Source organism: Neoarius graeffei, chromosome 10 (genome assembly GCF_027579695.1).
Source record: "Neoarius graeffei isolate fNeoGra1 chromosome 10, fNeoGra1.pri, whole genome shotgun sequence".
NCBI classification, from domain to species: domain Eukaryota; kingdom Metazoa; phylum Chordata; class Actinopteri; order Siluriformes; family Ariidae; genus Neoarius; species Neoarius graeffei.
In genome coordinates, this window is record NC_083578.1 from 90,188,909 (window position 1) to 90,215,113 (window position 26,205).

At 42.6% G+C, this 26,205-nt stretch overlaps 1 protein-coding gene across 1 annotated transcript in view; it reads left to right on the forward strand.

Moving 5' to 3' along the window:
* LOC132893567 (uncharacterized) overlaps positions 1-26,205 on the forward strand; it is a 58,580-nt gene that overhangs the window by 15,509 nt on the left and 16,866 nt on the right. The window contains exons 11-22 of the mRNA XM_060932760.1: positions 431-569; positions 695-908; positions 1,695-1,794; positions 2,645-2,763; positions 4,946-4,985; positions 9,552-9,625; positions 9,783-9,824; positions 10,252-10,323; positions 10,412-10,525; positions 17,724-17,821; positions 25,256-25,400; positions 25,474-25,564. Coding sequence (XP_060788743.1) covers positions 431-569; positions 695-908; positions 1,695-1,794; positions 2,645-2,763; positions 4,946-4,985; positions 9,552-9,625; positions 9,783-9,824; positions 10,252-10,323; positions 10,412-10,525; positions 17,724-17,821; positions 25,256-25,400; positions 25,474-25,564 — 1,248 coding nt within the window. The remainder of the gene's footprint in view (positions 1-430; positions 570-694; positions 909-1,694; positions 1,795-2,644; positions 2,764-4,945; positions 4,986-9,551; positions 9,626-9,782; positions 9,825-10,251; positions 10,324-10,411; positions 10,526-17,723; positions 17,822-25,255; positions 25,401-25,473; positions 25,565-26,205) is intronic.

A 26,205-nucleotide genomic window follows, 5' to 3' on the forward strand; every position in this document is an offset into this window, starting at 1 on the left:
TAAAACAAAAAGACAAAGAACAACAGAAAGAAAAAACTAAAAAGACAAAGAACGAAAGAAAGAAAACAAAACAAAAAGAAAGACAAAGAACAGAAAGAAAGAAAACAAAAAGAGAAAGAACAACAGAAAGAAAGACAACGAACAGAAAGAAAGAAAGAACTAAAAAGACAAAGAAAAAAAGAAAGAAAATAAAACAAAAAGAAAGAAAGAAAGAAAGAAAGAAAGAAAGAAAGAAAGAAAGAAAGAAAGAAAGAAAGAAAGAAAGAACAACAGAAAGAAAGTTTTGCTTTTCTCCACACAGGAGAACCCTGCTGTACGCCCCTCAGCCGTGTTTGTGTCGAGCACGGACCCAGGGTTCCCCCTCAGGAACACAGAGGCCTGTGAGAACACAGGATTCCCCTCAGGAACACAGAGGCCTGTGAGAACACAGGATTCCCCTCAGGAACACAGAGGCCTATGAGAACACAGGATCCCCTCAGGAACACAGAGGCCTGTGAGAACACAGGGTTCCCCTCAGGAACACAGAGGCCTATGAGAACACAGGGTTCCCCTCAGGAACACAGAGGCCTGTGAGAACACAGGATTCCCCTCAGGAACACAGAGGCCTGTGAGAACACAGGATTCCCCTCAGGAACACAGAGGCCTATGAGAACACAGGATCCCCTCAGGAACACAGAGGCCTGTGAGAACACAGGATTCCCCTCAGGAACACAGAGGCCTGTGAGAACACAGGATTCCCCTCAGGAACACAGAGGCCTGTGAGAACACAGGATCCCCTCAGGAACACAGAGGCCTGTGAGAACACAGGATTCCCCTCAGGAACACAGAGGCCTATGAGAACACAGGATCCCCTCAGGAACACAGAGGCCTGTGAGAACACAGGATTCCCCTCAGGAACACAGAGGCCTGTGAGAATGCTGAGTTGGACCTGAAGTCATGACTGTAATATCCAGAACCCTCTCGCTCCTTTCCTCACTGTCTGATGGATGAGTTACACAACACTCAATCATTCATCCCATTTTGTCCCATTAATCTGCTGCACTCTTTCTCCAAAATTAATTTTAAAAAAATCACTCTCCATTTTGATCGATTTTTGAATTAATTTTGTTGCATAAGATTAACACTAACACACTTTGGGTCACAGTGTTTATTATATATACTTTTTTATTTTAAAAAATTATATATATATATATATATATATATATATATATATATATATATATATATATATATATATATAATTTATTTATTAATAAAAATTTTTTAAAGAAAATATAATTTATTTTTGTTCACTCCGCCATGACACCACAAGATGGCGGAAAAGGACGAGCCGGCTTCATCACGGCGACCTGCTGAAGTGCCCGGATGCGAGGGCGGGTTCTGATTGGTCTGTATTATCTGTGTGGATGAGAAGTTTGGGGAAAAAATAATTAAATAAATAAATAACGTATAATAAAATAGAAATAAATGTAATTGTGTAAAATTATATCATTACACTCTACAAGCCGAAATGGTGTAACGTTAAACAGTGTAGCTAACTTATTATGAATTTACTTCCGGCTATCAGTGATGACGTCACAGCGCGTCTCTCTCCTGGCGGGAAGTTTCCTGTCACTGTGAGACTCTGCAGATAAACAACACGCAGCCGCGCTGAGCTGGAGGTCGCAGCAGTGATGTGAGAGATCAGTGTTTAGGTTTTGGTGATTAAATTGAAAATGATGAGCTCTGCAGTGAGGAATAAAACACAAACAGGGAAGAGCTGTAGCAGGAGACTGAAGTCTGCAGGGAGGGAAGGTGAGGAGAGCTTCAGCAGATGTTCAGCTCAGTGCAGCCTGACTTTTCACAACATTTTATATTTGAGTTGTTTTGTTCTACTGGACTTTATATTAACCAGAATAATCAGGGAAGTTAACCGAGAAGATTCAACAAGAACACAGGACCCTTGATGCCACTGCTGCTTTCTGTGAGGAGAAATGGGGAGCCATGGCCTCATGGTTAGAGAAGTAGCTTTGGGTCCAAAAGGTTGCTGGTTCAGTTCCCTGGGCCAGCAGGAATGGCTGAAATGCCCTTGAGCAAGGCACCTGATCCCCCGCTGCTCCCCAGGCTGCTCTGGCTGTGTTTGTAGATCACTCTGAATAAAAGCATCTGCTAAATGCTATTCATGTAATGAAGTGTGTTTCTGTAACATTTCTGGAAGGAGTCTCCAGTGTCAGAGGTGAAGCTGTAAGTTTACATTTTATGACGTCTTCAGGACAGAGGGGTTTACACTTCTTTGCAGTGACAAGTTCTGCATTCATTCATTCATTCATTCATTGATTTATTGAGTAAAAGCAGGCTGGTGAGGGGACGCATGTTTGTAGCTGCTATAATGTAAGTAAGGACAGGAACGGACTTGTTTTGGAAAGGTGACTTTAAATGGATAAAATAAACTGTTTAGAATCACTGAAGTGACCCCACTTCGCTACTCTACTCTGCTCTATTGTTGGTTATTTTCCTAAAACAACACAACACTGAGTGTTTTCTTCCTTACTTACACTATAGTGCTCTATAATCTGTATAGAACAAAAGCACCTCGTTAAGGAAAGTTGAGTGATTTTTAGGGGTTAGTTCTAATAGTAATGTACGTTTGTGTTTAATCCTGTAGAAGAGCCGTCCGAGTCGCCGTATCACTGCTTTCATGACACAGCGGAGCTTGAACTGTTCCGATCTCGCCTGCTGTCCTGGTACGATCAGACGAAGAGAGAGCTGCCGTGGCGTACGCTGGTAAATCATCACGCTAATCAGATCTTCTTCAGGAGTTTGATGGTGTTTGTGGGGTTTTTTTTTCCTTTATTTTCAGGAAGACAAAAAGCTGCACTGACGGGCACCAATAAGACGGCTCACTCGTAGCTAAATGCAGTATTCACTAAATTATAAACCTTATAACTGAACCTGGAATCTTAGAATCCTCCAGTATTTATTTACGTTGGTATCAGTTTCTGCCTTTGATGTTGGGACGCTTTACCTTCCGACTTGACCCACCCAGGTAATAAAATAACGTCTTGCAGTCACGTGACCGGAAAGTACACAGCCGCCATCTTGTCGGTCAAAAACACCGCTGAATACTGCGGCACTCGTGTACAGAATGGATCAATTTCAACCGACGGACTACACGGCTCATTTTTCTAATGAACAGATAACTAGATATATGTCTAAAATAAACGACCTACAGATTAGTGACCCTTATCGATTACTGGACGTAGTTTTCACGACCGTGTCAGTGGATATTGAACTGCCAGAGGTGGAATACCCAGACGTGTATAATTACCTCATTAACTTTCCCTCGCTGTTCAGTGGTGAAGCACTGCGTGCTTATAAATCTCTGGACAGTTATCTTTACAGAAATTCAGGATTTGTCAGCCGCCCTCAGATGTGGCATCTTGTAAACAAGAAAATAACAATCCTCATTGGACGGGTAAGTCACTTAAGTATTACTAGTACTGATAATAGATATATCAGTAGTATCTAGTATAGCACTGACCAGCCGATTATAGAATAAGGTAATTCCAGCTGTAATTCCGAATCATCCGTCTTGTCATCCGATCTACCATGGATCTGGCGTTGGAGAGGTAGAGGCTTAGCAGTGGAGATTTAAGTGGCTGTTTTCTGAGCTTAGTCAACAGGCCGGCTCTGCCTGCAGCCTCGCTTTTGCTTCTTCTCCCGGCGCCGCCTCCTTCGCCTGCCAGACCCGTTAACAATCCACGGAGACCCCGCTGGTCTCGCTATCTCGTCCGGAATGTTGTGCATGCGATGGAAATCGCTACAAACCGTCATTTTCTGCTGGAAACCAATGTCCAGTAAGTCCATACGGTTGTAATGGATATTGAAGTCCGGTACAGACGAACAACACGCAAAAATACACACAAAAAACATTTAAAAACCGTGCACAGGTAGGGAGAGCTTGTAGCCGCAGCCGTTGTAGTAGAATTGTATATAGTAGGTTTTTCCAGAAGAAAAGGTAGAAGTAGAACCAGAATTAAGTAGAAGGCGGAAATATGGCGTTTGACCGACAAGATGGCGTCTGTTACAATCTGGATCGGCTGTGACGTCACATGCAAGATCTCTATACATCCTGTGCAGTCGTTTAGGATTCGACCAATCACAGGTAAACTCACATCTAAATCATTTATTGTTTTTAATGACCGGTTAAAGCATCAGCATCCATAATCATAATCGAATACACAAAAAACACATTCGCAAATAAAAAAAAAAGGTGTAAATATGTAGGCTACAGTATTCTATAATTTTATATATTACTGTATTATTATCTATAATTTTACTGTATTATAAATTGTACCACATGAGCACCTGTACACCCGAGCCGGGTGAGATGATATATAATCATTATCACGATAAATAATATCACAATATACTTTTCTGAGATATCGTAGGGATTATGATATGATGTACTTTATTTTTTACAAATAATTAAAAAAAAAAAAACAATTAAAAACTCTGGAAGCATGTTTGATAAAGTTTTCTAGTCTTAAGAATAATCTTTGAATTATTTTTAAGTTTTTTTTTTTGTTGTTCATTTTGGGTTTTTTTTTACAAAAGCTTCCCTCGTTTGCAGTGTTGATTTATTTTTATTCACGTTAAATAAGTGTCGTCAAATACATTATTTTTAGGGTTTATTGTTTAGGAATGCACTTTTTACATTTATTTTGCTTATACAGGAAACCTGAATATCGTCATAGAGATTGTGAACAGGAATATCGTGATGTGATGTTTTTGTCGTATCGTCCGGCCCTGATATAAACCTTCTCCTGACACATCACTGACCTGAAATGATGATACTGATGAGTGAATGATATTGATGTTGATGATGATGTCATCGTGATGTGAAATAAGGATGATGTTTATTTTTTACACTGATTTGTAAACAATTTCCTCTTTGTCCCTCGAGGCCGCAGTAGAGAAGGATGTGAACGTGAGGACGTACGGAGGTGAGTGTGAGTGATTCGGTGTTTTGTGGTGGTGATGGATGCAATGTGAGAACGCTGCAATGAAAAATCTCTCTTATTCTCTTCCTCACACATTAATGCGAGAGATCTCAGTGAAGATTAAAACCTTTTATTAATATAAACATAAAACACTCTGAAACACATCATACTTCACAAATTAATCATAAATAAACATCAGTGTATAAAATGACCTGATGTTTAATCTTTTTCGTTAGTTTTCCAGATGTTCTGTTGCAACGCTAAGGATAAAAGTTATTTTGTGTGGATTTGTGAGGCTGGAGAGAGTTTTATCAGGGTTCGTACGGTCATGGAAAACCTGGAAAAGTTATGGAATGTGATTTATGTCGTTTTCCAGGACTGGTACACTCCTGGAAACACGAGCACCCTGGAAAAGTTATGGAATTTATCCGCCTTCCTTTGTGAACAGACAGTGTGATTTAAAATTGGTTATTGTATATTGTAAACAACTTATAATAAGAAAATCGTGCGTGTTGATTTGATTAACCGTCCAGTGCGGAGATCATTACTGATCTGCTTTTCCCCCTCTCCGGCCACTGTTCATATCACGTGTGACGTGCGTTGCCTAGATGCAATGTAAGCAAAGGGGAGTCCTATATATGATTCGTACATTGGGGGAGTGCCTGTTAGAGAGCGCACTTGTCCTGGGCCATCGGCATAGTGAGGTAGGGTGGCCAGTTCCTTTCCTCGCCGCCTTTAACTTCCCCAGTGTTTCCACCAGGTCCCCATTCACTGCTGGGTGGACAGGGAGCGAGCCCCAGATCCCCCGTCGAGCCGAGGCTCAAACCAGGGACCGTTCGCTTAGCGGTCAAGCGCTCTAACCACTTGGCCACCTGCGCTCCAGATGCAGTGTAAACTTCCCTCAGTCTTTAGATCAGATCGCGTGGCTTGTACTATGCCAAGAGACAAAGTACACAATGCCAGGGAAATGTACATTTAATAATGTCTGGCTTCATGCCGAAAAATACAAATCGTGGTTGGAGAGGGTAGAGGACCCTGGAAGAGCCAAATGTGTCTTGTGCAGTAAAATATTCGACATGGCTAACATGGGAGAAGCAGCTCTTACTAGCCATGCCAAAGGCGCTAAGCACCAAGCTGTAGTCGCTGCCCGCCAAGCAAACTCAATCGCCAGTTTTCTTCAACCTCACACGACGACACCCGCATCCACGCCGACATCTACCTGCATTACTGCCACTTCGTCTTTGAGACAAGGAACGCTTTCAAGTGCTGTGACTAGAAATGACTCGCTTACTGCGGAGATATTCTGGGCGCTAAAGGTAATCAAAGCTCACTACTCCTTCAAGTCGTGTGAGGATACAGCCCAGTTGTTCCAGGCCATGTTTCCCGATAGTCAGATAGCCACAAGATTTGCGTGCGGTGAACGCTAGTGTGCATATCTCTGCACATTTGGACTAGCTTCATAACAAGGTAAAGAAGAGAACGAGAATGCGAGATTGTGAAAGCAGCCATAACATTTATATCCTGTTTATTCCGAACATGCATATTTGATCCACAGCCAAAAAAGAGAAAAAAATCTCTGACTAAGGCACTCCAGATTAAAATGTCTTTAATATTTTAGACAAGTCCTACATGGACAAATTAAAAACAAAGCCCACGCGTAGCGGCATAGGTGCCTTCTTCAGGGCAATATCACAAAGGAACAAGGTAGCTTTGTTCAAGATGTAGAAAAGGACAGGTGAAGACAATTGGATAATTAGTCCTGAAGCTCTACACATTGCTGAGTCCGCCCCTCACACAGCTCCCAGCACTAAAAAGTTTTCCATCAAAAACTGTCAATCAATGGCTTGGGCCCGCCTCTCACACGGCTCCCAATCCAAGACAGCCATCATTCAAAATATTGCAAAAACATCAAAAATACACACATATTCCAGTCACTGCAAGTATACACAACCCACATACATGCACAAAGGGTACAGAGAGAGAGAAAAAAATATAAAAATCTTTTCTTTCAGATAGAACCATGCAAAGCCAAAAACCATCACAAAAAAGGTGTGTAGTCTATTTCCTCATTCAAGCCTGGAAACTCCATTGCTTTTAACTTCCAAATCCAAAAAGTTTCCCGTTGTAATAGTAACTTCAGTTTGTCACCTCCACGGATTGATGTTTTTACAATTTCAATGCCTTGGATTTTCAGGCTTGAAGGGTCACTGATGTGCATCTTTATAATGCTTGGCCATAGGATAATCCTCATTCTGAATTCTTATTGCATATTTATGTTCATAAAAACGCTCTTTTAATTTTCTTTTCGTCCTACCCACATAAAAACATCCACATGGGCATCTCAGGCAATACACCACATATTCTGAATTGCAATTAATAAACCCATTTGTCTTGTACTCTCTCTGTGTCCTCAGGTCATGAAAACATTTACTTTGGACAACTCCTCCACAGTGTTTACAGGAACCACATTTATAAGTTCCCCTTAGCTCTGTCTGTAACCATGTTTTTTGTTTGGGAGCTGGTAAATAGCTCCTTACGAGTTTATCTTTTATGGTTGGTGCTCTCTGGAATACAATAACACTACGTTCACACTGCAAGGCTTAATGCTCAATTCCGATTTTTTTGTGAAATCCGATTTTTTTTGTGAGGTCGTTCACATTAACAAATATATGCGACTTGTATGTGATCCTCAGTATGAACGAAAAGCGACCTAAAAGTGTTCCGCATGCGCATTGCAGGATACGACGACGTCACACGCAGTGAGCATGGCCAGTGTTTACGGAAGTAACCTAAAGTTTCCTGTGTATGACAGTAGCCAGCCACCTGGCGATGATGCAGTTGTTGTTGCGACGGAGCCAGAACATGCACAATAGCCTGATGTTAAGGAGGAGGTTGAGAAGGAAGAGGGCAAGGGTTTTGGCTCAGGCGTTCTGCGGGGTAGTGACTGCAACCTCCGTTCAAAGGAACATCAAAGCCATGTTGTTGTAATTTTTTTTGAGAGACCCGCCGCCTACTTCAGCGCAGAATAGTGACGTTTGTGGCTTGTTGATGACGTGTAAGTCGGATGAATGCGACCTGGCGGTTCAGACTGAAGTCGCATATGAAAAGATCGGATAGGAATCGGAATTAGCACCACATATCCAAACGGCCTGGGTCGGATTTGAAAAAATCGGATCTGTGTCGTTCATATTGTCAATAAAAGATCGGATACAGGTCACATATGGGCGAAAAAATCGGATTTGAGTCACTTCAGCCTGCAGTGTGAACGTAGTGTAATAGGTGGATCTGAAAAGACACGTCTCCAAAGTGGATCACTCTGCATTATTTTCCAATTAGATGTGATTATTCTTTTCATTCTTTGGGCACAACTGTTATATTGGGTAACAAAATATGATCTAGTAGTGGTCTTGGCTCGATCAGTTTTCTTATTTTTCTTTTTTAGAAGATCAGAGCGAGGTATTGTTTGCATATTTGATGTTTGAACGTGTTGATCGAATAACAACGCAAACAATGGACTCCAGTCTTCAGCTCAGACAGAATAAGTGAGAAGGAATGAGCTGAACGCAGCACCAAATAAGAGAAGCAGAAAGAATGTAACTCAAGAAAACCCCTATTAATCCATTAAATGTCTCGGTTCACATTCGTGAAGCCCTACTGCAACACACCTTTCCTATTAGCTTCACTGGAGTTACTCAATAAATAAACTTAAATGGTTATAATGTGGAAAATTCCTTTTAATTTTGTTCTAAGGGTGTGCACATTTTGGTTGCATCGTCGCTTCTATTAAACACTTTGTACTAACTATGGTTTACATAATATTTGGCAGATATATACAGTTGTGGTCAGAAGTTTACATACAGTGACATGAATGTCGTCTTGGATATGAATGTCACGGCAATATTTGGGCTTTCAGTCATTTCTTTGAACTGTTCTTTTTCTGTGGCAGAATGTACAACATACAGCTTTAATAAAAAACAACACTAGAATTTGGTGCACAAGTTTTAATTTTCTTTGGGTTTTCTGAAATCAACAGGGTCAGAAGTATACATACAGCACACCTAATATTGACATTTTAGAGGTTATGCGTAGTCATGGAAATTTGTGGCCAACTCATGGAAAAGTCATGGAAATTTGTTGGTTAAAATGTGTACGAACCCTGTTTTATGATTTTTAAAAATATATTCTTAACTGTGGAACGATACGTCTATAACCCGTATTAATGTCATCGTGCATTTTATATTAATACTTTATACAAATACTTATTATTTTTTCTGCAGAACGTTTTTAAATACAGGGCAGAATGTGTTTCTCTGAAATAAGGGGAAAAGAGAGAGAGAGAGAGAGAGAAAATATAATTTTGTTAACCCCAGGTGGGAAAATCCAGCAGCACAGAGAGACAGGATCGAATCTCAGCAGCAGCGTGTTTAAATAAATAAAAATAATAAAGTTAAACTACACACACACACACACACACACACACACAGACAGAACTGTAGTGAACAAATCCACTGAGTATAGATGATGTGTGTAAGGGGACGGAGGATAACGAGGTGTGTGTGTGTGTTGCAGTGTGGGTGTCGGAGGTGATGCTTCAGCAGACTCAGGTTGCGACGGTGATCGATTACTACAACCGCTGGATGAAGGCAGGAGACAAAATCCTTTATTACTGAATATTACACTTTAGTTTAATTGGAATAATTTCTCTCTTTCTCCCCCCTCCCCATCACACTCTCTCTCTCTCTCTCTCTCTCTCTCTCTTTCTCCCTCTCCCTCCCCCGTCGCTCTCTCCCTCCCCCTCAGAGGTGGCCGACGGTGCAGAAACTGGCAGCAGCGTCATTAGAGGTCAGTAAAGCTGTAAGAGTCACACAGGAAACCTCACACCTTTCTTGCAGCTCCCCCCCCCCCCCCCCCCCCCCCCCCCGCTCTCTCTCTCTCTCTCTCTCTCTCCATGTTTGATATCTTCAGCTCTAAACCATTCTCTTGACTCCTCACAGTTCCTCAGACCACACCCAGTGCCCCGCCCCATGTAGTGCCGTGTTCCTTCAGCTCCCTGCTCACAGCGTCACTTCCTCTGCACTGTTTCTGTACAGAGACGCTGTGGGGAAGAATAACGCCTGATCAAATCTTATTGTAAAAGTGATGTGTATGAACTGTGGAGTGTGATGTACAAGCAACATGTTTTGGCTTTTATCTCTTGTGAATGGAACTAATTTACACACTGGACAGGCCACGCCCATAAATAACAGCATGGTTTATTTTTTCTCGTCAGGAGGTGAATCAGATGTGGTCGGGACTGGGATATTACTCACGAGGACGGCGACTGCACGAAGGAGCTCAGAAGGTCTTAAAGACTATTAATTGACTGTTTAACGTGTATCAGATTATACAGCATGCACGGATTGATTCCTGTGTGTGTGTGTGTGTTGTAGGTGGTGCGTGATCTCAGTGGTGAGATGCCAAAAAGTGCAGAAGAACTTCTGAAGCAGCTTCCTGGAGTCGGACGATACACAGCTGGAGCCGTGAGCTCCATTGCACAGGGACAGGTGAACACACACACACACACACACACACACACACAAAAAAAAAAAAAGTTTTAAATCTCATCTGTCAGGAGTGATTAGGAATTTTGCCCTTTGTGGTTTAAAAATAATTTTTAATAGTGCGTGTTCTAATAAACGTGCACAAACATGCACAAAATACAGTAGCGTGTAAGCATATGACGATAAACCACGATACAAAGTTATGATAATTTGAATCAGTTAAAAAAAAAAATAAAAGCTGATTATTATCAGTCTGCGTAATTGCGGAGTTTACTATCTATAATAACATACAGTAGCAGGAATACACGTGACTTCACCCTAAGCGGAAGGAACACAGCTCTAATGCTGCAAAAACACACACAAAAAAAAAACCAGATGTAAAATGTGAAAGAGCTGCTGTGTGATTGTGTACAAATAGATTTACTTAAAAAAATCAGCTCTCTTTTTAAAGACTGCTGAAAGAAAGAAAAGCGAAGCAAATGGAGGCAGAACAAATGTTCATAAAGGTTTATTAAAAAAAAGGAATATTTAAGTTATTCCACGAAATCGAGCCGTACATGAGCTGATAGCCGACGAGGCGCGTAGCACAGAGTTGTCTATAAGCCGTGTTTGATGAGATTGAGTGGAATAACTTTTATTCTATCTACAGTCACTGGATTTTGAGAAACTGAGCATTTTTAGTTTTTGCAAATTCAATAAATAAAAACTTTTTATACAAAACAGCCGACAAAATCATTTCTGCTTAGAATGTAAACAAACCGGTGAAATGACGGGAGCAATTTGTGAAAAATGTGGAGATAATTCTTGGAAATTATATATATATACACACACACAGTGCAATGCAATAATGAGTACACCCCCCCCGAAAAACGATATTTTTCACAGTATTAAAATGAACACAAACAATATGTCCCAAACAGTTCCTTGATGATGTTTATTGCACTAATGTTCCTACATTATAACTCAAGCAGAAAGGTGAAAAGATGCCTTAAATTACATATTTTTCTGTTTCTGTGAAAGTGGGGTGGAGCAAAAGTGAGTACACCCCACAACAAACTCAATTACATCCAGTACATTTAGTACTTTGTATGGCCTCCATTATTTGCAATGACAGCCCCAAGTCTCCTTGGCATGGAGTGCACACGTTGACAACATTTGGCTACATCAATCTTTTTCCATTCTTCAAGGATGACATCTTTCAGAGCCTGGATGTTGGATGGAGAGTGATGCTCAACCTGCCTCTTCAGTATTCCCCAAAGATGCTCTATAGGGTTCAGATCAGGTGACATACTTGGCCATGGAATCACTCTCACCCTGTTCCTCTTCAGAAAGTCAGCAGTGGCCTTAGATGTGTGTTTTGGGTCATTGTCATGTTGAAAAATGGCACGACGACCAACAGCCCGAAGTGATGGAAGCATCTTAGCTTTCAGTATAGAGCAGTACATTTGAGAATTCATGATGCCATCAATGAAATGCAGTTCTCCGACACCCGCAGCACTCATGCAACCCCACATAAGAACACTACCCCCTCCATGTTTCACTGTGGGCACCATGCATTTTTCCTTGTACTCCTCACCCTTGCGACGCCAGACTGTTTTGAAGCCATCAGTTCCAAAAAGATTGATTTTGGTCTCATCACTCCAGAGTATAGAGTCCCAGTAGCCTTCATCCTTTTCAGCATGTGCCCTGGCGAACTCTAGACAGGCTTTTTTGTGACTGGGCTTTAGGAGAGGCTTCCTTCGGGGACGACACCCATGCATGCCATTCCGCTGCACTGTACGGCATATTGCGTCACGTGACGCATTCACTCCAATTTCAGTCTCTACCTCCTTAGATACCTGTTGTGCACTTGCATGCCGATTTTCCTCAACTTTTCTCATTACAAGCCGTTCCTGCCTGGGTGTTAATTTTCTTGGCCGGCCTGTACGTCTCTGTACTTTGGCTGCAGTTCCATCTGTCTTGAATTTTTGGATCACTTTTGCAACCGTGTTCTTACTGATAAGTAAGGCTTTACTGATCTTCTTGTAGCCCTCACCTCTCTTGTGTAAAGCAATAATCCGCTTTCTCAGATCCAGAGACATTTCCTGGCCATGAGGTGCCATTGCTGACAGCAGGAAATGGGAAAGGGTGGTTTGCTTTAGGTAACAGCCTTTTGTAGCCAACTGCCTAATTAACACCTGTGTAATGACTAATTAGACTCACCCATGGTTAATTGTTTGTTCAGGTCCACATTGGTAGCCTAAAAAGTTGCTTTACTCAGAGCCCTTCAGTGGGGTGTACTCATTTCTGCACCACACAGATTTCACTAAAACTGAAATAAAAATCATTTAAGTTATATTATTAGCCTTTGTTTTGAGTTCAAAAGCTCAACAGAACCTGTGTTTAACTTAGTCTGGGAACATTTTGGAAATATATCTTTGTGTTCCTTGTCATATTGTGTGAAATGTTACTTTTCAAAGAGGGTGTACTCATTATTGCATTGCACTGTGTATATATATATATATATATATATATATATATATAGTGTGTGTATATCAGCTGGATAGTACAGTGGTAATGCTCACTGACTACGACGCAGGAGATCGGGGTTCGAATCCCGGTCGGGGCAAAACATCATCCAGTAAGGGTCCTTAGGCAAAAACCCCTCATGATATATCAGCCTACCTCAGGAATGAGTGAAAACATAACTGATAGAGTCATACCGGCTCAGACGTCGCCCGGGTCAACAAGGTCTGCGTCAGTTGCTAGGGAACCAGGGCAAACTGATGAGAAATGGGCTACTGGAACAAGACATCGATGGACGAGGACAGAAAATATGGATTTGCTGGAATGCTACTATACAAGCAATCCCAGAGAGAGGGGACCATTGGATACTTCGAAACCCACAATCAAGGCTAACAAAGAAACAGCTATTAGCCCAGTGTTCCAACATCCATAATCGAAATCTGCTATCACAACTAGAGATTAATGAAATACAACAACGATGCTACGGCAAGGGGGAGCCAGGAAGACAGGTCAGCGGGGAGATGTCATCATCCCCACAACCAGAGATTGGGTACCAAGCCCCAACAGCTAACAGCCTCAACACAAGAGCTGCTGACCTGAGAAGGAAGATCGTGACCCAACTGGAAACCTGGAGCCCCCGACAAATACCGAAGCTGAGTTGCCAAGTACCTTCAGAAGATCTACTAGTAGATGTGAATGCTGCTCTGAAGACAATCTCCACAAGAACCATCACTGAGACCAACAAGCTGATACACAGTACAGCAACAGTAATCATGGAGATGCTTGGACACAAGGTGGGCTCGGGACATAACAAACAGTATCCACCATGGAAGAGACGATTAGAGGCCAAGATAAAGGCAGCAAGGAGAGAAGTTAGCCAGCTAGCTGAACTACAGAAAGGGAACATGGTGAATAAAGGGGCGCCCAGGAAGTACAACTCACTCTCCATACCAGAGGCACTCGAAACTGCCAAACAGCGACTAACAGCTCTGGCCACCCGGTTGAGGAGATACACCAAGGAAGGAGAGGCCAGGAGAATAAACAAGCTGTTCTCCACTGAACCAGCCAAGGTGTACTCTCAATGGCAGGGGAACAACAACCGGTCAGACCCACCAAGAGCTGAGGTGGAAAAATACTGGAAAGACATATGGGAAAGAAAGGCATCACACAACACCGATGCCCAATGGTTAGTGGACCTAAGAGCTGACCACAGCAACCTCCCAGAACAAGAACCAGTAACCATCTCAATGGCAGACATCCAAGAAAGAGTGTCAAAGATGAAGAGCTGGACAGCACCAGGCCCCGATATGATCCATACGTACTGGCTGAAGAAGCTAACTGCACTCCATGAACGCCTAGCAGCACAGATGAACCAGCTGCTGAGGGATGGAACCCACCCAGAATGGCTAACCCAAGGCAGGACAGTCCTAATCATGAAGGACCCCCAGAAGGGACCCATCCCATCCAACTACCGGCCAATTACCTGTCTCTGCACAACATGGAAGGCCCTGTCAGGCATCATTGCGGCAAAAATGAGTAAGCATGTGGCTCAATACATGAGCGAGGCACAGAAAGGAATTGGCAGTAACACCAGAGGAGCCAAGCACCAGCTACTGGCCGATAGAACAGTCGCCCGAGACTGTAAGAAGAGACAGACCAACCTGTGCACTGCCTGGATTGACTACAAGAAAGCCTACGACTCAATGCCACACACATGGATACTGGAATGTCTGGAACTGTATAAGATCAACAGGAACCTAAGGACCTTCATACAGAACTCAATGGAAATGTGGAAGACAACCCTAGAGGCCAACTCAAAACCCATTGCCCAAGTCAACATCAAGTGCGGCATATACCAAGGAGATGCGCTATCACCACTGCTGTTCTGCATAGGCCTGAACCCCCTCAGTCAGATCATCACGAAGAGCGGCTACGGGTACCGATTCCGTAGTAGGGCAACAATCAGCCACCTGCTCTACATGGATGACATCAAGCTGTATGCCAGGAATGAGCGAGAAATAGACTCGCTGATCCACACCACCCGGATCTACAGCGATGACATAGGGATGTCATTCGGATTGGACAAGTGTGGCCGGATGGTCTCAAAGAGAGGCAAGATGATCCGGACTGAAGGGATTGACCTACCAGAGGGCAACATAGGTGATATCCAAGACAGCTACAAGTACCTTGGCATCCCACAGGCTAATGGAAACCATGAAGAGGCCACAAGGAAGTCAACCACAGCCAAATACCTCCAGAGAGTAAGGCAGGTCCTGAAAAGTCAGCTGAATGGTAAAAACAAGGTCCGAGCCATCAACATGTACGCACTACCAGTCATCAGATACCCCGCTGGTATCATAAACTGGCCAAAGGAGGAGATAGAAGCCACAGATATCAAGACTAGAAAGCTCCTCACCATGCATGGAGGGTTCCACCCCAAGTCCAGCACCCTGAGACTATACACTAAGCGGAAAGAGGGAGGCCGAGGGCTAGTGAGCGTCAAGACCACGGTCCAGGATGAAACATCGAAAATCCGAGAATACATCAGAAAGATGGCCCCAAAGGATGAACTGCTAAGTGAATGTCTCAGGCAGCAGAACCCTGATGAGAGTGCAGAGGAGGAGGAGGAACAGACAACCTGGAGAGACAAACCCCTACATGGCATGTACCACCGTCAGATAGAGGAAGTGGCTGATATCAAGAAATCCTACCAGTGGCTGGATAATGCAGGACTGACAGACAGCACAGAGGCACTAATCATGGCAGCACAAGAACAGGCCATAAGCACAAGAGCCATAGAGGCCAGGATCTACCAGAGTAGATCAGACCCAAGATGCAGACTGTGCAAAGAAGCCCCTGAAACAGTCCAGCACATAGTAGCAGGGTGTAAGATGCTAGCTGGATCAGCGTACATGGAGAGGCACAACCAAGTGGCTGGGATAGTATACAGGAACATCTGCAACCAGTATGGAATAGAAGTACCCAAGTCCCAATGGGCCATACCACAGAAGGTGGCTGAGAACAACAGGGCCAAGGTTCTGTGGGACTTCAGCTTCCAGACTGACAAACAGATCCTGGCTAACCAACCGGACATAGTGGTGGTGGACAAAGAGCAGAAGAGGATGGTGGTGATAGATGTGGCGATCCCAGCTGACGCCAACATCAGGAAGAAGGAACATGAGAAACTTGAGAAGTATCAAGGGTTGAAAGAGCAGCTGGAACGGATGTGGAAGGTCAAGGGTTGCGTGGTCCCCGTGGTAGTGGGGGCACTTGAGGCAGTAACCCCCAAACTGGGAGAGTGGCTCCAGCAAATCCCAGGAACAACATCTGAAGCCTCAGTCCAGAAGAGCGCAGTCCTAGGAACATCGAAGATACTGCGCAGAACCCTCAAACTCCCAGGCCTCTGGTAGAGGACCCGAGCTTGAGGATGACATGGATACCACCCCCCCGCCGGGGGTGAGAAGGATATATATATATATATATATATATATATATATATATATATATATATATATATATATATATGTGTGTGTGTGTATATGTATGTGTGTTTTGGGGGGGTTTCTTCTTCTTTAAGGCTTTTTGTTGGTTAAGTTAAAAGTGCATTACCGCCACCGACTGGGCTGGAGTGTGGAACAGGAAATATTGGGGGGAAAATAGAAAACAGAAACTATATTCTTTTAGCTATTTCTGTTAATTTTAAAAACGTGATAATTTTGGGGGTTTTGTTTTCGAGTAGTTTTTATTTCGCCCTCTATTGGTTCAGCAACACGCGCTGCCATTTTGTTTTTCTCTACTCATGGTATATGAGCTGATATCCTAGTAGTAGAGTAGCCAATCAGAGCGCACGATGTGGATAGAATAATTATTAAATTTTCATTTTTAATAAAAGGAATGTTTTAATTAATAGGTGATTATATTTGACTACAAACTTTACAAATGTGTGTAAATAATTATTGTTGATTCTTAAGAAAATTAGTTATTATTTTTTCCATAATAATAATTTAACAAAAGGAAAATGTTGCTCTTTTTTCGGTAATAAAATTGTCTTTAATTTTATTTTTCAAATCCATTGTGAGAAAATTGAATCGTGAACCCAGTAATTCTTCGGCACACACAGAAGTGATGAACTGAACCGTTCCTACAGCGCACAGAAACCGTAATAAACTCAACAGAGTCGGTATTTGGTGTGACGACTGTTTTTACCTTTTTTCCTACAACAGCAGTCTCGGCTTTTCTTATACGTCTTCAGTTCTATAATGAAACAAGCTGTAGGTTTTATTGAGCTTTGTTCAGAACCAGACTCGGTTCTTCTGGACCCTTTGACTGTCACTGGCTGCTTATTTTTGCAGTGAAACCCAACAGTGTTCGTTATGTTTTTGGTCTCTGATGTAATTTGCTGCTTTCTTTACTGATGTATAAACATATATATATTTTTTTTAAGAATAATTTTGTCCTGGAAATCTAATGTTTGTTGTTTGTACTGACTCAATAATGGAGACGTCATCAAATAAAAAAATCTAGAATAAAACTTTGTATGAAATAAAAAATAGAATCCATACTGTTTGTGTTCATGTCTGATACATGATGAAGTAAAACTAGTCCCTGTTCCTGTACCGAGACGGAGACGTGTGTGTGTGTGTGTGTGTGTGTGTGTGTGTGTGTGTGTGTGTGTGTGTGTGTGTGTGTTGTACAGGTGACGGGTGTGGTGGACGGAAATGTAACACGTGTCCTGTGTCGGGTTCGAGCGATCGGAGCGGACAGCAGCAGCGCTCATGTTACTGACGCATTGTGGTACGCATGCACACACACACACACACACACAGGTCTGTCATCAATAATACTTTGTATATTAATTGAATTAATTAGTGATGCTATGAAATTTTGTCCAACAAAAAGTTTCAACTGAAGTTTGTTTTTTTAAGTTTTAATTTAGAAAAAAAAGATGTGAAAATAGTCATATTGTGTAAAACTAGCTCATAGTTTCTGTGAGGAAGTGATTTGTAAAAGGAAAATTTATCAAAATATTTTCAATTAGGGCCGGACCGATAAATCGGCGTTCTGATATTATTGGCCATTATGAGCTAATTGCTGATAAATCAGAATCAGTGTTTATAACAGGTGATAAACCGCAACTGAAAAAGAAACGTACAGACGGAAAGTGGATCCTTTAACCATGTTTTGAGTGACGTTACATCGTTTCCACTCCTATTGGAATCACATGGACACGTCTGGCTCTCCACAAATCCCAACAATCAGCGGACCCAAGCAGAGTCGAGCAGAGCAGCAACGGTGCATCAAACAGACAAAGGCTTTCAGTTATTTAATTAAAAAAAGCTTCAGCTGTATACGTAAATTAATGATGTACAGTACCAGTCAAAAGTTTGTACACCCCTACTCTACTCATTCATAGGTTTTTCAAAATAAGTGTTGTGACTGTTTGTTTTCTACAGTGTAGAACAAAACTGAAGACATCGGAACGATAGAATAACATCTGGAACATATCTGGAATTATGTGGTAAACAAAAAAGTGTTTTAAAAAACAAACAAACAAATTGTTTGATATTCTATTTTAGATTCTTCAGCGTATCCAGCGTTTCCCTTGATTACTCTTTCCACACTATTGTCATTCTCTTAACCAGCTTCATGAGGGAGTCACCTGGAACGCTTTTCAATTAACAGCTGTGTCTCATCAAAAGGTCATTAGTGGAGGGGTTTCTTGTCTTCTTAATGCGTTTGAAATCAAACAGTAAATAGTAAATAATAAAAATACTATAAATAAATAGCCCTGCATGACTGCAGTAATCCATACAGTATTATATCAAGAACCAAATAACTGACCCTACCAATCAACAGCCTTACTGAGGAGTTCATGGTTGCCAGAGCAAGGGAGGTTCTCCAGTATAGGGAATCTAAGGATCCAAAGGTTGCTCAAGCTGGCATCAAGGTGAGGACAGGCAGAAGGTGGAAGGCGCAAGAGGCGGTGGACCAGGCAGAAGCTCGGCTGTTCCACAAAGAGATTGTGGGATCTGTGGCGACTGGTCGGGCAGGACTGGGAACCATACCAACAACTCACCTCAGCAGGCTTAAGGGCAAGGAAAGGCGGGACCGGGTCCAACTCGAGGTGCGGGCTGGAGTCGAAGAGCAGCGTGCAAGCCAGTGGGTGGGGCTAAGGCAGCAAGGTGCATGGACTAGATGGGAGGAAGCCATGGACAGGAAGATCTCGTGGCCGGAGTTGTGGAGGGCTGAACCGCTCCGCATAAAATTCCTCATCCAGTCTGTCTACGATGTCCTGCCCAGCCCGTCAAACCTCTTCCTTTGGGGCAAGGGTGAAACTCCATCATGTACCTTGTGCCAGGGAAGGGGAACTCTGGAGCACATCCTCAGCAGCTGTCCTAAAGCACTTGGAGATGGTCGCTATCGCTGGTGCCACGAAGGCAGTTGCTGAGTCCATCCACTCTGCCATTGACCACAGCAAGCGCTTGCAACCACTGAGGCATGGAATAACATTCGTAAGAGCTGGGGAACAACCTCCTCCCCAACCAAAGGCCCAAACAGGACTTCTGGGAACAGCGAAGGACTGGCAGCTAAGGGTGGACCTAGGAAAACAGCTAAAGTTCCCTGAAAACATCATGGAAACTAGCCTGAGACCAGACATCGTCCTACACTCAGAGTCTTCCAAGCAGGTCATCATGTTGGAGCTGATGGTGCCCTGGGAGGAGAGAATGGAGGAAGCCAGCGGGAGGAAGAGGGAGAAGTATGCCAAGCTGGTGGAGGACTGCCGCAATAGGGGGTGGCGTGCAAGATGCTTGCCCATTGAGGTCGGGGGAAGGGGCTTTGCAGGGAAATCACTCTGCAGGGCCTACAGTCTCCTAGGCATCACAGGGGCACGCAAGAGGAGATCCATCTGCTCAGCTTCAGAGGCTGCTGAGAAAGCATCGCGATGGCTGTGGATACAGAGGGACAAGGCGTGGATGAGTGCTTCTTGGACACAGGCCGGGAACTGATCACTCCTGGTCGGGTCGCCTGGGTGAGGGGGTCTGAAGTTGAAAGACCCGAAAACCCCCCGTGACCCCAGGTACTATCACTGATGTGTCCAAGATTCTGCATCACAAGATGTATATAACAACTGTATCAAGAACCGAATAATTGAGTAAAGAGAAGCGACGTCCATTACTTTAAGACATGAAGTGACTTTTCATTCATAAAAATCATTCAGAAAACAGTGAATTGAGTTCGAAGGTGTGTCCAGACTTTTGACTGCAACTGTAAACATGCAAATCATATTTTTTAGTTTTATCTGAAGTCATTTTGTACAGTTCCTATAGAAATAAACGCACCTACAGTATACCTTAACTTTAAAAACATATAATTAATCATTTATGTTTTCAGATGAATAGTTACAGTGCAATGCAATAATGAGTACACCCTCTTTGAAAAGTAACATTTCACACAATATGACAAGGAACACAAAGATATATTTCCAAAATGTTCCCAGACTAAGTTAAACACAGGTTCTGTTGAGCTTTTGAACTCAAAACAAAGGCTAATAATATAACTTAAATGATTTTTATTTCAGTTTTAGTGAAATCTGTGTGGTGCAGAAATGAGTACACCCCACTGAAGGGCTCTGAGTAAAGCAACTTTTTAGGCTACCAATGTGGACCTGAACAAACAATTAACCACAGGTGAGTCTAATTAGTCATTACACAGGTGTTAATTAGGCAGTTGGCTACAAAAGGCTGTTACCTAAAGCAAACCACCCTTTCCCATTTCCTGCTGTCAGCAATGGCACCTCATGGCCAGGAAATGTCTCTGGATCTGAGAAAGCGGATTATTGCTTTACACAAGAGAGGTGAGGGCTACAAGAAGATCAGTAAAGCCTTACTTATCAGTAAGAACACGGTTGCAAAAGTGATCCAAAAATTCAAGACAGATGGAACTGCAGCCAAAGTACAGAGACGTACAGGCCGGCCAAGAAAATTAACACCCAGGCAGGAACGGCTTGTAATGAGAAAAGTTGAGGAAAATCGGCATGCAAGTGCACAACAGGTATCTAAGGAGGTAGAGACTGAAGTTGGAGTGAATGCGTCACGTGACACAATATGCCGTACAGTGCAGCGGAATGGCATGCATGGGTGTCGTCCCCGAAGGAAGCCTCTCCTAAAGCCCAGTCACAAAAAAGCCCGTCTAGAGTTCGCCAGGGCACATGCTGAAAAGGATGAAGGCTACTGGGACTCTATACTCTGGAGTGATGAGACCAAAATCAATCTTTTGGAACTGATGGCTTCAAAACAGTCTGGCGTCGCAAGGGTGAGGAGTACAAGGAAAAATGCATGGTGCCCACAGTGAAACATGGAGGGGGTAGTGTTCTTATGTGGGGTTGCATGAGTGCTGCGGGTGTTGGAAAACTGCATTTCATTGATGGCATCATGAATTCTCAAATGTACTGCTCTATACTGAAAGCTAAGATGCTTCCATCACTTCGGGCCGTTGGTCGTCGTGCCATTTTTCAACATGACAATGACCCAAAACACACATTGCGGCCACTGCTGACTTTCTGAAGACGAACAGGGTGAGAGTGATTCCATGGCCAAGTATGTCACCTGATCTGAACCCTATAGAGCATCTTTGGGGAATACTGAAGAGGCAGGTTGAGCATCACTCTCCATCCAACATCCAGGCTCTGAAAGATGTCATCCTTGAAGAATGGAAAAAGATTGATGTAGCCAAATGTTGTCAACTTGTGCACTCCATGCCAAGGAGACTTGGGGCTGTCATTGCAAATAATGGAGGCCATACAAAGTACTAAATGTACTGGATGTAATTGAGTTTGTTGTGGGGTGTACTCACTTTTGCTCCACCCCACTTTCACGGAAACAGAAAAATATGTAATTTAAGGCATCTTTTCGCCTTTCTGCTTGAGTTATAATGTAAGAACATAGTGCAATAAACATCAAGGAACTGTTTGGGACATATTGTTTGTGTTCATTTTAATACTGTGAAAAATGTCGTTTTTCAGGGGGGGTGTACTCATTATTGCATTGCACTGTATATATTTCCATTATTGCACAAAATTGAGTCTTGTCGGCTTTCAGCTCATATACGACACAAATGAGTGGAATAACTCTTTTATTCTATTCGCATTCACTGGATTTTGAGAAACAGAGCATTTTTTAAAAAATTTCAAATTCAATAAATAACTTTTTATACAAAATGTCTGACAAAATAATTTCCGCTTAGAATGTAAACAAACCGGCGAAATGACAGGAACAATTTGTGAAAAATGCGATGATAATAATAATTCTTGAAAAATAAAAAGTAAAAAAAGATACGTTCTTAACATCAAATACTTTTTATTCAATATTTTGTTGCTTTTTTTTTTTGTATTTTTTGGGGTTTTGTTTTTGAGTAGAGTTTTTATTTCGTCCTCGGTTGGTTCAGCAACATCCTCCGCCATTTTGTTTTTCTCTACTCACAGTATATGAGCTGATATCCTAGTAGTAGAGTAGCCAATCAGAGCGCACGATTGCTCATATCCAGTGAATGTGAATTGAATAATGATGTACTGTATATCGTCCTAATTAAAGTCATTCTGTTGTGTTCATGTTGTTCAAAATGGTTTTTCATGTAAATTTACAGTGGATATAAAAAGTGTTACCCCGTTAAAATGATCAGTTTTTCTGATGTAAAGAAATGAGACCATGATAAATAATTTCAAAAGTTTTCCCACCTTTAATGTGACCTATAACCTCATCTCATCTCATTATCTGTAACCGCTTTATCCTGTTCTACAGGGTCGCAGGCGAGCTGGATCCTATCCCAGCTGACTACGGGCGAAAGGCGGGGTTCACCCTGGACAAGTCGCCAGGTCATCACAGGGCTGACACATAGACACAGACAACCATTCACACTCACATTCACACCTACGCTCAATTTAGAGTCACCAGTTAACCTAACCTGCATGTCTTTGGACTGTGGGGGAAACCGGAGCACCCGGAGGAAACCCACGCGGACACGGGGAGAACATGCAAACTCCACACAGAAAGGCCCTCGCCGGCCACGGGGCTCGAACCCAGGACCTTCTTGCTGTGAGGCAACAGCGCTAACCACTACACCACCGTGCCACCCCCTATAACCTGTGCAATTCAATTGAAAAACAAACAGACCTGTTAGGGGGGAAAACATAAAAAATAAATGTATAATAAGTCGGTTGCGTAAGTGTGCACACCCTTAAACTAATACTTTGTTGAAGCACGTTTTGATTTAATTACAGCATTCAGTTTTTTTGGGTTGGAGTCTGTCAGCCTGCCACATCTAGACTTGGCAATATTTGCCCACTGTTCCTTGCAAAAGTGCTCCAAATCTGTCAGACTGCGAGGGCGTCTCTTGTGCACAGCCCTCTTCAGGTCACCCCACAGATTTTCAACTGGATTTAGGTCTGGGCTCTGGCTGGGCCATTCCAAAGCTTTTTTTAGGGTTATTGCAATGCTGAAAGATGAAATTCATCTTCAGCTTTCTAACAGACACCTGAAGATTTTGGGCCAAAATTGGCTGGTGTTTAGAACTGTTGATAATTCCCTCCACCTTGACTAAAGCCCCTGTTCCAGCTGAAGAAAAACAACCACAGAGCATAACGCTGCCACCACCATGCTTCACCGTGGGTATGGGGTTCTTTGTTTTGGTGATGCGCAGTGCTGTTTTTGCGCCAAACATACACTATATTGCCAAAAGTATTTGCTCACCTGCCTTGACTCACATATGAGCTTAAGTGACATCCCATTCCTAATCCATAGGGTTCAATATGACGTCGGTCCACCCTTTGCAGCTAGAACAGCTTCAGCTCTTCTGGGAAGGCTGTCCACAAGGTTTAGGAGTGTGTTTATGGGAATTTTTGACCATTCTTCCAGAAGCGCATTTGTGAGGTCACACACTGATGTTGGACGAGAAGGCCTGGCTCTCAGTCTCCGCTATGATTCATCCCAAAGGTGTTCTATCGGGTTGAGGTCAGGACTCTGTGCAGGCCAGTCAAGTTCATCCACACCAGACTCTGTCATCCATGTCTTTATGGACCTTGCTTTGTGCACAGTCCTGTTGGAAGAGGAAGGGGCCAGCTCCAAACTGTAAAAGCAGTCTGCATGCCTAGGGGCTTGATTTTATACACCTGTGGCCATGGAAGTGATTGGAACACCTGATTCCGATAATTTGGATGGGTGAGCAAATACTTTTGGCAATATAGTGTACCTTTTTGGAATTGTGGCCAAAAAGTTCGACCTTGGTTTCATCAGACAATAACACATTTTCCCCACATGGTTTTGGGAGAGTTGATGTATTTTTTTGCAAAATGTAGCCGGGCCTGGATGTTTTTCTTTGACCCTACTTCATAGTCCAGACATATGGAGAATATGGGAGATTGTCGTCACGTGTAGTACACAACCAGTACTTGGCAGAAATTCCTGCCGCCCCTTCAGTGTTGCTGTAGGCCTCTCAGCAGCCTCGCTGACCAGTTTTCGTCCTGTTTTTTCATCAGTTTTGGATGCACGTCCAGTTCTCGGTAATGTCACTGTTGTCCCATGTTTTCTCCACTTCTTGATGACGGTCTTCACTGTGCTCCATGGTGTATCTAATGCCGTGGAAATGTTTTTGTGCCCTTCTCCTGACTGATACCTTTCAACAATGAGACCCCTTTGATGCTTTGTAAGCTCTCTGTGAACCCTGGCTTTTGCTGGAGGAGGCAACTGAGGAAATGTCTGAACTTTATTTGGGGTTAATCAGAGTCAGTTTAATTGATGGCAGGTCTGAACCCAAAAAGACTGAATGCACTTTTTATATCCACTGTATGCTGCTTGACTACTTTTGCACTATTTTTACAATATTTTAATTAATTTCTAGTTGAAATATCTTTTTTTTTTTCCCCTCAAGTGCTGGATATCGTCTGATAATATCAGTTATCAGAAATCACAGAGTTATTATCGTTCTCAGTATCGGTGCTTAAAATCCCTCATCAGTCAGATATTAATGTTATTTTGAAATCTTTTCAATGTTGAATTCCCCCCCCCAAAAAAAAAAGGTGCACTACATTTTGTTGAAATTTAATTTCTTTCTTTCTAAATTTTTATTTTTATATACTTACTGAAAAAAAATCCATGTCGTTTTTCTTACAATACATCTTTATCGCCTTACTCACCTGTGAAAGTGTGAAAGCATTGCATGTGGGTCGTGTTTCAGGAAGTTAGCCGATACGCTGGTGGATCTGGAGCGACCCGGAGACTTTAACCAGGCTCTGATGGAGCTGGGGGCCACGGTGTGCACGCCGAAGAACCCTCAGTGTGCTCAGTGTCCCATTCTCGCACACTGCCACGCCTACAACAAGGTAACACACACGCACTGTTCCTGTCAGAACATCCAGAGTCTGAAACTATGATACGATATCACACACGTTTCAGGTCCGATTACAGCGGAACCGAGGCTCTAAGAGACTTCTGGGTAAACCAGACTTGACACCAAGCAGCTCCGCCCCTGACATAGAGAATTGCGGTATGCTTTTTTAATTTGCTTCAGTATGTATTCAGAAAATATTGTGTAGGATCTAAAGAAAAAAAAAAAGTATTTGGGTTCCAGTTCCTGTATCATGCACTACATAGAACCTACAGCGTAGTGTAGCAGATCTAGTACCAGTAGTAGTGTGTAGTATTGGTGTATAGTATTATGCACTATACACTACCGTTCAAAAGTTTGGGGTCACTTTGAAATGTCCTTATTTTTGAAAGAAAAGCACTGTTCTTTTCAATGAAGATCACTTTAAACTAATCAGAAATCCACTCTATACATTGCTAATGTGGTAAATGACTATTCTAGCTGCAAAAGTGTGGTTTTTGGTGCAATATCTCCATAGGTGTATAGAGGCCCATTTCCAGCAACTCTCACTCCAGTGTTCTAATGGTACAATGTGTTTGCTCATTGCCTCAGAAGGCTAATGGATGATTAGAAAACCCTTGTACAATCATGTTAGCACAGCTGAAAACAGTTGAGCTCTTTAGAGAAGCTATAAAACTGACCTTCCTTTGAGCAGATTGAGTTTCTGGAGCATCACGTTTGTGGGGTCGATTAAATGCTCAAAATGGCCAGAAAAATGTCTTGACTATATTTTCTATTCATTTTACAACTTATGGTGGTAA